Here is a 12,250-nt window from a genome sequence, read left to right as displayed (position 1 = left end):
TTCTACTGTGGTGATTCCACTCATGCTATTTCTGATTGTCCTAAGCGCACTAAGCGGTCCGCTAGGTCTGCCGTCATTGGTACTGTACAGTCCAAATTCCTTCTGTCCATTACCTTGATATGCTCTTTGTCGTCGTTTTCTGTCATGGCGTTTGTGGATTCGGGCGCTGCCCTGAATCTGATGGATTTGGATTATGCTAAACGTTGTGGGTTTTTCTTGGAGCCTTTGCGGTGTCCTATTCCATTGAGAGGAATTGATGCTACACCTTTGGCCAAGAATAAACCTCAATACTGGGCCCAGCTGACCATGTGCATGGCTCCTGCACATCAGGAAGTTATTCGCTTTCTGGTGTTGCATAATCTGCATGATGTGGTCGTGTTGGGGTTGCCATGGCTACAAACCCATAATCCAGTATTGGATTGGAATTCCATGTCGGTATCCAGCTGGGGTTGTCAGGGGGTACATGGTGATGTTCCATTTTTGTCGATTTCGTCATCCACCCCTTCTGAGGTCCCAGAGTTCTTGTCTGATTATCAGGATGTATTTGAAGAGCCCAAGTCCGATGCTCTACCTCCGCATAGGGATTGTGATTGTGCTATCAATTTGATTCCTGGTAGTAAATTCCCTAAAGGTCGATTATTTAATTTATCCGTGCCCGAACACGCCGCTATGCGCAGTTATGTGAAGGAATCCCTGGAGAAGGGACATATTCGCCCATCGTCATCACCACTGGGAGCAGGGTTCTTCTTTGTAGCCAAGAAGGATGGTTCGCTGAGACCGTGTATTGATTACCGCCTTCTTAATAAGATCACTGTTAAATTTCAGTATCCCTTGCCATTGTTATCTGACTTGTTTGCTCGGATTAAGGGGGCTAGTTGGTTCACTAAGATAGATCTTCGTGGTGCGTATAATCTGGTGAGAATCAGGCAAGGAGATGAATGGAAAACTGCATTCAATACGCCCGAGGGTCATTTTGAGTATCTAGTGATGCCGTTCGGACTTGCCAATGCTCCATCTGTGTTTCAGTCTTTTATGCATGACATCTTCCGTGAGTATCTGGATAAATTCCTGATTGTTTACTTGGATGACATTTTGATCTTCTCAGATGATTGGGAGTCTCATGTGAAGCAGGTCAGAATGGTTTTTCAGGTCCTGCGTGCTAACTCTTTGTTTGTGAAGGGATCAAAGTGTCTCTTCGGTGTGCAGAAAGTTTCATTTTTGGGGTTCATCTTTACCCCTTCTACTATCGAGATGGATCCAGTTAAGGTCCAAGCCATCCAGGATTGGATTCAGCCGACATCTCTGAAAAGTCTGCAAAAGTTCCTGGGCTTTGCTAATTTTTATCGTCGCTTCATCTGTAATTTTTCTAGCATTGCCAAACCATTGACCGATTTGACCAAGAAGGGTGCTGATTTGGTTAATTGGTCTTCTGCTGCTGTGGAAGCTTTTCAGGAGTTGAAGCGTCGTTTTTGTTCTGCCCCTGTGTTGTGTCAGCCAGATGTTTCTCTTCCGTTCCAGGTCGAGGTTGATGCTTCTGAGATTGGAGCAGGGGCGGTTTTGTCACAGAGAGGTTCTGATTGCTCAGTGATGAAACCATGTGCTTTCTTTTCCAGGAAGTTTTCGCCCGCTGAGCGTAATTATGATGTGGGCAATCGAGAGTTGCTGGCCATGAAGTGGGCATTCGAGGAGTGGCGTCATTGGCTTGAAGGAGCTAAGCATCGCGTGGTGGTATTGACTGATCATAAGAACTTGACTTATCTCGAGTCTGCCATGCGCTTGAATCCTAGACAGGCCCGTTGGTCGTTATTTTTTGCCCGCTTCGACTTTGTGATTTCGTACCTTCCGGGCTCTAAAAATGTGAAGGCGGATGCTCTGTCTAGGAGTTTTGTGCCCGACGCTCCGGGTTTATCTGAGCCAGCGGGTATCCTCAAGGAAGGAGTCATTGTGTCTGCCATCTCCCCTGATTTGCGGCGGGTGCTGCAAAAATTTCAGGCGAATAAACCTGATCGTTGTCCAGCAGAGAAACTGTTCGTCCCTGATAGGTGGACTAATAAACTTATCTCCGAACTTCATTGTTCGGTGTTGGCTGGTCATCCTGGAATCTTTGGTACCAGAGAGTTAGTGGCTAGATCCTTCTGGTGGCCATCTCTGTCACGGGATGTACGTACTTTTGTGCAGTCCTGTGGGATTTGTGCTAGGGCTAAGCCCTGCTGTTCTCGTGCCAGTGGGTTGCTTTTGCCCTTGCCGGTCCCAAAGAGGCCTTGGACACATATTTCGATGGATTTCATTTCTGACCTTCCCGTTTCTCAAAAGATGTCAGTCATTTGGGTGGTCTGTGATCGCTTTTCTAAAATGGTCCATCTGGTGCCCTTGGCTAAATTGCCTTCCTCCTCTGATTTGGTACCTTTGTTCTTTCAGCATGTGGTTCGGTTGCATGGCATTCCTGAGAATATTGTTTCTGACAGAGGTTCCCAGTTTGTTTCAAGGTTTTGGCGAGCCTTTTGTGGTAGGATGGGCATTGACCTATCCTTTTCCTCGGCTTTCCATCCTCAGACTAATGGCCAGACCGAACGAACCAATCAGACCTTGGAAACATATCTGAGATGTTTTGTTTCTGCAGACCAGGATGATTGGGTGTCCTTTTTGCCGTTGGCTGAGTTCGCCCTTAATAATCGGGCCAGCTCGGCTACCTTGGTTTCTCCATTTTTTTGCAATTCTGGGTTCCATCCTCGTTTCTCTTCAGGACAGGTTGAGTCTTCGGACTGTCCTGGTGTGGATTCTGTGGTGGATAGGTTGCAGCAGATCTGGACTCAGGTAGTGGACAATTTGATCTTGTCCCAGGAGAAAGCTCAACTTTTCGCTAATCGCAGACGCCGTGTGGGTCCCCGACTTCGTGTTGGGGATCTGGTTTGGTTATCTTCTCGTCATATTCCTATGAAGGTTTCCTCTCCTAAATTTAAACCTCGTTTTATTGGTCCGTATAGGATTTCTGAGGTTCTCAATCTTGTGTCTTTTCGTTTCACCCTCCCAGACTCCTTTTCCATACATAATGTATTCCATAGGTCGTTGTTGCGGAGATACGTGGCACCTATGGTTCCATCTGTTGAGCCTCCTGCCCCGGTTTTGGTGGAGGGGGAATTGGAGTATATTGTGGAGAAGATTTTGGATTCTCGTGTTTCTAGACGGAAACTCCAGTATCTGGTTAAATGGAAGGGTTATGCTCAGGAAGATAATTCCTGGGTTTTTGCCTCTGATGTTCATGCTTCCGATCTTGTTCGTGCCTTTCATGCGGCTCATCCTGGTCGGCCTGGGGGCTCTGGTGAGGGTTCGGTGACCCCTCCTCAAGGGGGGGGGTACTGTTGTGAATTCTGTGGCTGAATTCACTCCTGTGGTCACAAGTGGTACTGCAGCTTCTGAGCTTCCTCCCTCAGGTGTTCTGGTGAGCTCGTTAACTGCTTCATTACTTAACTCCGCCTGATGCTGCTATCCTTGCTCCTTGTCAATGTTTCAGTGTTGGATCTGAGCTTCTCCTGATTGTTCCTGTGACCTGCTGCTCTGTATAGCTAAGTGCTTTTTGCTTTTTTGTTGCTTTTTTTCTGTCCAGCTTGTCTTTTGTTTTGCTGGAAGCTCTGAGACGCAAAGGGTGTACCGCCGTGCCGTTAGTTCGGCACGGTGGTTTTTTTTTGCCCCCTTTGCGTGGTTTTGCTTTAGGGTTTTTTGTAGACTGCAAAGTTCGCTTTACTGTCCTCGCTCTGTCCTAGAATATCGGGCCCCACTTTGCTGAATCTATTTCATCCCTACGTTTTGTCTTTTCATCTTACTCACAGTCATTATATGTGGGGGGCTGCCTTTTCCTTTGGGGAATTTCTCTGGGGCAAGTCAGGCCTATTTTTCTATCTTCAGGCTAGCTAGTTTCTTAGGCTGTGCCGAGTTGCCTAGGTAGTTGTTAGGCGCAATCCACAGCCGCTTTTAGTTGTGTTTAGGATAGGATCAGGTGTGCAGTCTACAGAGTTTCCACGTCTCAGAGCTCGTTCTTGTATTTTTGGGTATTTGTCAGATCACTGTGTGCGCTCTGATCGCTAAGCACACTGTGTTTCTGGATTGCCTTCATAACACCTGTCATTAGCAAACATAACAGTTAATGCCACCTTGCTATTGTAAGGTGACATTAAGCCAAATTAATAATGGAGAGGCGTCAATTATGACACCTATCCATTATTAATCCAATACTAGTAAAGGGTTAAAAAAATACACAAACACATTATTAAAAATTATTTTAATGAAATAAAAACAAAGGTTGTTGTAATATTTTATTGAACGCCCAATCCAATCACTGAAGACCCTCGTTCTGTAACAAAAAAAACATAATAAACCAACAATATCCTTACCTTCCGCAGATCTGTAAAGTCCAACGATGTAAATCCATCTGAAGGGGTTAAAATATTTTGCAGCCACGAGCTTTGCTAATGCAACTTTGCTCATGTCTGCAAAACCCCGGAGAATGAAGGTAAAGTAGGTCAATGACCTATATTTACCTGCATTTGCGGTGAGGCGCCCTCTGCTGGTTGTTCCTAGATCGTGGGAACTTTCCTAGAAAGCTCCCTGGCTCAAGTTCATATGAGGATAACCAGCAGAGGGCGCCCTCTTATGAACTCGAGCCAGGGAGCTTTCTAGGAAAGTTCCCACGATCTAGGAACAGCCAGCAGAGGGCGCCTATTTTCGGGACTTTTCAGCGTATTACGGCCGTAATATACGGACCGTATTTTCATACGCTGAGTGTGAAGCCGGCCTTAGGGTGCGTCACCCAGTTGTAATCAAGGTTACCTGGTTAGGGGCCCTCTCAGAAGCTTCGCTCCCCTCTGAACCAAAACCCTAGCTATATCTCTGAATGACAGGATAGATTTGCGTATCAATGGTTTGGAGAATTATCTTCATATAACAATTCGTATGTGGTCTTGTTGTTCATCACTTTGCCTTATAAATGTATAGATGTAAGGGTATGTGCACACGTCAGGATTTCTGGCAGAAATTTTCCTGACACAAACCTGACATTTCTGCCAGAATTCCGCATGCGTTTTTTTTCGCGGGTTTTAATGCGTTTTTGATGCGTTTTTGATGCGTTTTTCTTGCGTTTTTTTCCAAATGCATAGAATAGTGGGAAAAACGCAGAAAATCTGCAAAATTAATGAGCATGCTGCTTTTTTTTACCGCAAAGCGTTTTTTTTGCGGAAAAATCATGTGCACAAAAATTGCAGAATGCATTCTAAGGCTAGTTTCACATTTGCGTTTAAAAACGCAGCGTTAAAAACGCAAACGCAGGTGGTGGAAAAAATGCATGTAAACGGGTGCAAACGCTGCGTTTTTTAGACGCATGCGTTTTCGTATGCGGTAACAAAAACGCGGCGTTTTGATGCGTTTACATGCGTTTTTCCTGCGTTTGCGTTTTTGAAACGCATGATGAGAAGTGTGTGACAGTTGCCAATCATCAAAATCAACTAGAAAACCCACAATAAATAGAAATAGCTAGGGTTAGGGTTAAGGTACCTTCACACATAACGATATTGTTAACGATATCGTTGCTATTTGTGACGTAGCAACGATATCGGTAATGAAATCGTTATGTGTGACAGCGACCAACGATCAGGCCCCTGCTGGGAGATCGTTGGTCGCTGAATAAAGTCCAGAACTTTATTTCGTCGCTGGACTCCTGCTGACATCGCTGGATCGGCGTGTGTGACACCGATCCAGCGATGTCTTCACTGGTAACCAGGGTAAACATCGGGTAACTAAGCGCAGGGCTGCGCTTAGTAACCCGATGTTTACCCTGGATACCATGCTAAAAGTAAAAAAAAAACAAACACTAGATACTTACCTAACGCTGTCTTTCCTCTAGCGCTGTGCTCTGCACTCCTCCTGTACTGGCTGTGAGCCGGAAAGCAGAGCGGTGGCGCAGCGCTGGAGGACAGACAGCGGTAGGTAAGTATCTAGTGTTTGTTTTTTTTTTACTTTTAGCATGGTATCCAGGGTAAACATCGGGTTACTAAGCGCGGCCCTGCGCTTAGTTACCCGATATTTACCCTGGTTACCGGCATCGTTGGTCGCTGGAGAGCGGTCTGTGTGACAGCTCTCCAGCGACCAAACAGCGACGCTGCAGCGATCCGGATCGTTGTCGGTATCGCTGCAGCGTCGCTTAATGTGAAGGGGCCTTTAGGGTTTGGATCCCTAGGGTTAGGGTTAGGGTTTGGACCCCTAGGGTTAAGGTTAGTGTTTAGATCCCTAGGGTTAGGGTTTGGACCCCTAGGGTTAGGATCCCTTTATCACCTTGATGGTGAGGGGTTAGGGTTAGGATCCCTTTATCACCTTGATGGTTGGGGGGTTAGGGTTTGGATCCCTTTATCACCTTGATGGTGGGGGTGGCTTATCAGTGTGTAGACTTGTTTTTTCTATGGAAACGCAACCAAACGCATGTGCTTAAAAACGCATGTGTTTACATAGACAGCAATACTTTTTTTGCCGCAAAAAAAGCATGCATTTTTTTGCCGCAAAAAAAGCCTCTAGAAATTACTACATGTTGCATTTCTGCAACAAAACGCAAGCATAGGAACGACGCATGCATCGTCAAACGCGGCAAAACGCATACAAAAAAACGCATGCGTTTTTAATGGTAAGTATAGGACAAAAACGCATGCGTTTTTTTGCGCTAAAACGCAGCGCCAAAAAACGCAAATGTGAAACCAGCCTAAATGATAGGATGCATATGTAGGCATTTTCTAATGCGTTTTTATCACGAAAAAAACCTGAACGTGTGCACATACCCTAAATCTGCAGACAATTCTCACAAGCTATGACTGTTTTTTTTTGTTGTTGTTGTTTAATTTCTCTTTTATTTCCATTTATAGTAAAATTGCATAAGAAAACATCAATTTTCTAGTGAATTAAAAGCCAATCCGCCTGTCTCTGTCTGTGGAGTTCATTGTCCCCTAAACTCTAATAACTGGAGAGGTTTCCAGACGGTTTTTCATTAGGAACTCCTTTTCTGAGCTCTGTTCCCTGTTTCGTAGTGAGTGACACGGCCGCACAACTTCCTGTGAGATCATGATGATTAGTGTGCAGAAGAGGAGGAAGAGATGTGATGAGGAGGAGCTGAGGATGCTGCTGGCAATGCAGCTGCTGCAGGTCAGTTGGGGCTGCACTGATTAAGGTTGTCCGACTGCAGCGGTCAGAGGTAATATGCTGCCAGCACTGGCAGGCTGCTGCATATTTGCATTTACTAAGGGAGCACATTATCCAGCCTGATGTGCCATGGCTATGATTGATGTTCTGCGTCAGCCTCTAATCATTGTGCTCCTGGGTGTTTTTAATGCATGACCCGAGTCCGCTCACTTTTGCGGGGTAGGTGACATCACCTGATTGACTGCACACACTATTGGCAGGAACCGTTAACCTGCCCTATGCTTTTGGGTGTTAAATCTTAAAATTAATAGATGTGTTGCCCTGTGAATGCCAGGGTGCTAGGAGTTGACCCTTTCGATTCCAGAGAGCTATGCTTGCCCGCGTTTACTGGAGTGTCACCCAGTGTAGGCGTCTCGTTTCCCTAAAAAAACAGCGGGGCAGCAAGAGGTTCAGTACAGTTCCATCCAGCTCACATGTGCGGTGAGTAGAGATTGTCCAAGATCTTTCTGGTTTCCGCTCTTAGAATAGAAAAAAGCTCATCTTGCAGAACTTCTTTTTTTTGTAAATTCAACAGTTGTGGCCAAAAGTTTTGAGACTGATACAAACTTTAGTTTTGCTTCAGTGTTTTTTTTTTTTTGTTTTTAGTTGGATATTTCTATTGTTAGCGAAGAACAGCTATAAACATTTCATAAGATTTTATACTTTTATTGACAAATACATGAAGTTTAGGTAAAAACTCAATATTTACAGTGTTGACTCTTAGTTTTCAAGACTTTTGCCCTTTGCTCCAGCAACTGGATATCGGCTACTGAGCCAAATCCTGGCTGATGACCGCCCTTTCTTGTCTAATCAGTGCTTGGAGTTTATCACAATTTCTGTGTTTTTGTTTGTCTTTGTTCTTAATTCATGGCAGTGTTCTTAAGGTACCGTCACACATAACGATATAGTTAACGATATCGTTGCAACGTCACGCTTTTGGTGACGTAGCAACGATCCTGCTAACGATCTCGTTATGTGTGACAGCGACCAACGATCAGGTCCCTGCTGGGAGATCGTTGGTCGCTGGGGAATGATCAGGACCTTTTTTTGGTCGCTGATCACCCGCTGTCATCGCTGGATCAGCGTGTGTGACGCCGATCCAGCGATGTGTTCACTTGTAACCAGGGTAAATATTGGGTTACTAAGCGCAGGGCCGTGCTTAGTAACCCGATATTTACCCTAGTTACCATTGTAAAAGTTAAAAAAACAGTACATACTCACATTCTGATGTCTGTCACGTCCCCCGGCATCCACTGTGTCAGCGCCGGCCGTAAAGCAGAGCACAGCGGTGACGTCACCGCTGTTACTGCCGGCGCTGACACAGTCAGTGCAGGGAAACTCTCGGCAGCAGCGTGTGCATAAGCAGCGCTCTTGCCGAAAGCAGTTTTAACCTTGTGGACGCCGGCGGGGGACGTGACAGACATCAGAATGTGAGTATGTAGTGTTTTTTTTTTTTTTTTTTACTTTTACAATGGTAACCAGGGTAAATATCGGGTTACTAAGCGCGGCCCTGCACTTAGTAACCCGATATTTACCCTGGTTACCCGGGGACTTTGGCATCGTTGAAGACGGTTTCAACAATGCCGAAGTCGTTCCCCTGATCGTTGGTCGCTGGACAGAGCTGTCTGTGTGACAGCTCCCCAGCGACCACACAACGACTTACCAACGATCACGGCCAGGTCGTATCGCTGGTCGTGATCGTTGGTAAGTCGTTTAGTGTAAAGGTACCTTTAGGTTAAATTGTGACTGATGTGCCTCAATGGATGAAAGCCCACACACATGAAGGGTGCTTTACTGTTGAGAGTCATAGTAGTTCTCACCTGTTCTTCTCGGGGCAATCTTCTTCCAGATGTCCCAAACAGTTCATCAGAAAAAAAATCTCTTTACCCCATCCTCTGCAAACCAATCCCTGTAATTTATGTGCATTGTCAGTCTGTCCTTGATGTTTTTCTTGGAGATAAGCGGCGTCTTTGCTGCCCTTCTTGACACTAGGCCGCCCCAAAAGCCTGGTGTCAGCCTGCACTGACTCCTGCCTGCTGCAATTCTTGGGGAAGCTCTGTAATGGTGGTAAATTGTTGCCGTATCAGAATCCTCTTTAGTAGACAGTCCGACACGTGCTTGACTTTCTTGGGCTATGTGAAGTCTTCTTCACAGCAATTGAACCTCTCTCTATGAGGATTTTGATGATCCAATGGTTCATTTCGGAGCAATCTTGCAAGTACAAATGTCCTTGCCTGTAAAGCCCTTTTGATGCTAAGCAGTGATGCACGTGTTTTCCTGAAGGTAACCAGAATAAGACAATGATTTAAAGAAACCAGTCTGCTCTTATAATTCAGTCAGCATACATACCAGTGTTATATCAGCTGCCTTGTCCTCATTTATACTTATTCCTGCGCTTACCAGAAGATCACTGAAATTATGTAGGCAGCTCATTTTCTGGCATGGCTGAAGTTCAGAGAAAATGAGATTTTTTGGGATGAAAACAAATTTCATGGCAAGGACTGACTATAATATTTTGCAATTCAGCTCATCATCACTCTACATAATGATCTAGAATTAATGCAAATTGCCACTATAAAAAAGTGAAGCAGCAAAGTTTGTGTTAAGTCTCAAATCTTTTGGCCACGACTGTAAATATTATCATGTAACCAAATCTGTATGGACCCCATAATAATCAGTGGAGCAATGTTGAAACTGATGGTAACCTATCTTCTTTTTACAGTATTTTAGCAGGTAATATTGTAATATTTTCAGTATTTTATGCTGTTATTATTAGCAAATTATATTCTAATATTTATTTATTTCTTTTATAGTGGACAACAAAATGATGGAGGGGCTCACATCCTGCCTGAGTGACATGCTGGACAGTGTGAAGGAAGCACAAGCGAAACTAGACAACAGCCCCTTTTCCATGGGAGAATTTTTGGAAAAAGTGGGCATCTCGAGTAATCAACCAACCATAGTGATGGGTCGCAAGCAATACAAGTGTGACTTGTGTGAGCGTTGCTTTTCAGATGCTTCCAACCTGAGGCGCCACAAGAACATCCACACGGGCCTGAGGCCATATGTGTGTGATATATGTGGCAGTAGTTTCCGTCAAAAATCCCAGCTGGACCGCCACCATTTGGTGCACACAGGAGAGCGACCTTATCGTTGCCCCTTTTGTATGAAGGGATTTAGAGACTCTACTGAGCTAAGGATTCACTTTCGGGTGCACACAGGCGAGAGGCCTTACAGTTGTTCCATCTGCCAAAAGAGCTTTTCTCGTATCTGTTATATGAGGAGGCACAAGGAAAAGCATGCAAAGATGTTAGTGCAGGAACCACAAAACTATAATTTAGTCACATCTGCTAATGAGAATGAGGAGATTCCTCAAGAATTTCAGTGTTCCAACTGCAGTAGATCATTTCAAACCAAAAAAGATCTTGATGACCATCGCCCTGTGCATTTAAAGATGGGACCGACTGGTCAAAAACTTTACGAATGTGTCCAATGTAAGAAGTGTTTCAACAATTCCTCTAATCTGAGAAAGCATGTGGTCATACATACAGGGAAGAAACCTTTCACCTGTATCATCTGCAGTCAATCTTTCCGGCAGGCCACCCACCTTCAACGCCACTACTTGGTCCATACGGGTGAGAGACCATTCAAATGTTCTATATGCCAGGGAGGTTTTCGAGATACCAGTGACTTGTTAAAGCATCAACGTGTTCATACTATTGAAAGATCGTATCAGCGGCCCATCTGGCATAATGCTAGAATACAAAGGCAAAGGCATTTTAGTGAAGGGCTCAGTCCAGAGGTCAGCCCTTTGTCTACGCCTCAGTCCATGTCTACTATGAACGAAAACTCTTATGGTGTACGGAAGGAAGAAGTGAGCCCATGTGCTAAAAAACATTGGAAAGATGACGACCCTTTGCAAGGCAGGCATATTAAAGACAATTTAAAATGCAGTCTATGCGGCAAGTATTTTACCCGGATTTCAAGCCTCCATCGTCACTACTTGATGCATACAGGTTATCGCCCTTTCAGTTGTCCTATTTGTAGCAGGACTTTTCAACAGCTCACACACCTCGACCGACACAAGCAAATCCACACCAGAGACCAACGATATCACTGCACGACCTGCCGGAAAGCTTTTCGAGAATCCAGTGATCTCTTACGTCACCAGCAGATCCATACGGAGGATCGATCAAACAGTTGTCATGCGACTTATTCTCAGATGCCTTACCTAAAGTCTCATGACATAAGTCATGGACGGGAGGCCTGCGACGAAAGTGAGACTTTGGTAGATGTTGACGATGGCAATTCAATAGAAGTTGTGTTGGTCTAACTTGTATCATAACTAGATAACACTTACACTGGAAAGTCAACAATTTGGATTGGAAATTTGTGTAGTTGAGCAAAAAGATTTGTCTGATCCTGCATGGGATGTCTTAATTTCAGTGTTAGGGTTACTGGGCGTCTCTGGTGCTTAGTAGGTCCATGACATCAGGGATCTTAGCAAACCTTGGACGCAGAATTGAAGTCTGCTCTGGTGTGGCAAACACAGAGGATGCTATGTCAGGGCAGTACAAATCTTTTTGCTCATCTCTAGTAATCTGCACATATGGTAGCTGAACATACTTTTCCTGCTAATAGCTAGTTAATTTAGCCACAAATAATCATAGGTTCCTGCATCTTCCATCATTTTCAAGATGGGTATAGTGGGACCTGTTTGTTGATGGTTGCCGCAGCTTTTGGCCCAGCGCTAGATCACCAGCATGACCCTCTAACACAAATATATAGTAAACCTACAAAAAAGTGGCTTAGATTATTGGCACTTACCAAATTTAGTTAATCCGAACTGAGCAAAGAAGCATCTTTATTATCAAATAATCTAAAACAGAGGAATAAAAAATGGAGATACAAATACAAAAATGTGTGTGTGTGTGTGTGTGTGTGTATATATATATTACTAGATGGTGGCCCGATTCTAACGCATCGGGTATTCTAGAATATGTATAGTAGTATACAGCACAACCCAAGCAGTAAATAA

General features: G+C 44.6%; 1 protein-coding gene across 3 annotated transcripts; it reads left to right on the top strand.

The window, feature by feature from the left end:
* Positions 1-7,112: 7,112 nt before the first annotated feature.
* LOC138662564 (zinc finger protein 135-like) lies at positions 7,113-12,121 on the top strand. 3 transcript variants are annotated; one of them, XM_069748353.1, is made up of 2 exons: positions 7,113-7,176; positions 10,026-12,121. In XM_069748353.1, exon 2 carries the CDS (start codon positions 10,037-10,039, stop codon positions 11,543-11,545), a length of 1,509 nt encoding a protein of 502 aa, XP_069604454.1. In that variant the 5' UTR covers positions 7,113-7,176; positions 10,026-10,036; the 3' UTR covers positions 11,546-12,121. The 3 variants fall into 3 exon arrangements, with proteins under 3 accessions (XP_069604454.1, XP_069604455.1, XP_069604453.1); XM_069748354.1 differs by having other exon boundaries at positions 7,119-7,225; XM_069748352.1 differs by having other exon boundaries at positions 7,155-7,653.
* Positions 12,122-12,250: the final 129 nt, after the last annotated feature.

This window comes from Ranitomeya imitator, chromosome 2 (genome assembly GCF_032444005.1).
Source record: "Ranitomeya imitator isolate aRanImi1 chromosome 2, aRanImi1.pri, whole genome shotgun sequence".
NCBI classification, from domain to species: Eukaryota; Metazoa; Chordata; class Amphibia; order Anura; family Dendrobatidae; genus Ranitomeya; species Ranitomeya imitator.
Note: the sequence above shows the minus strand (reverse complement) of the source record. Positions and strands in the feature narration are given on the sequence as shown.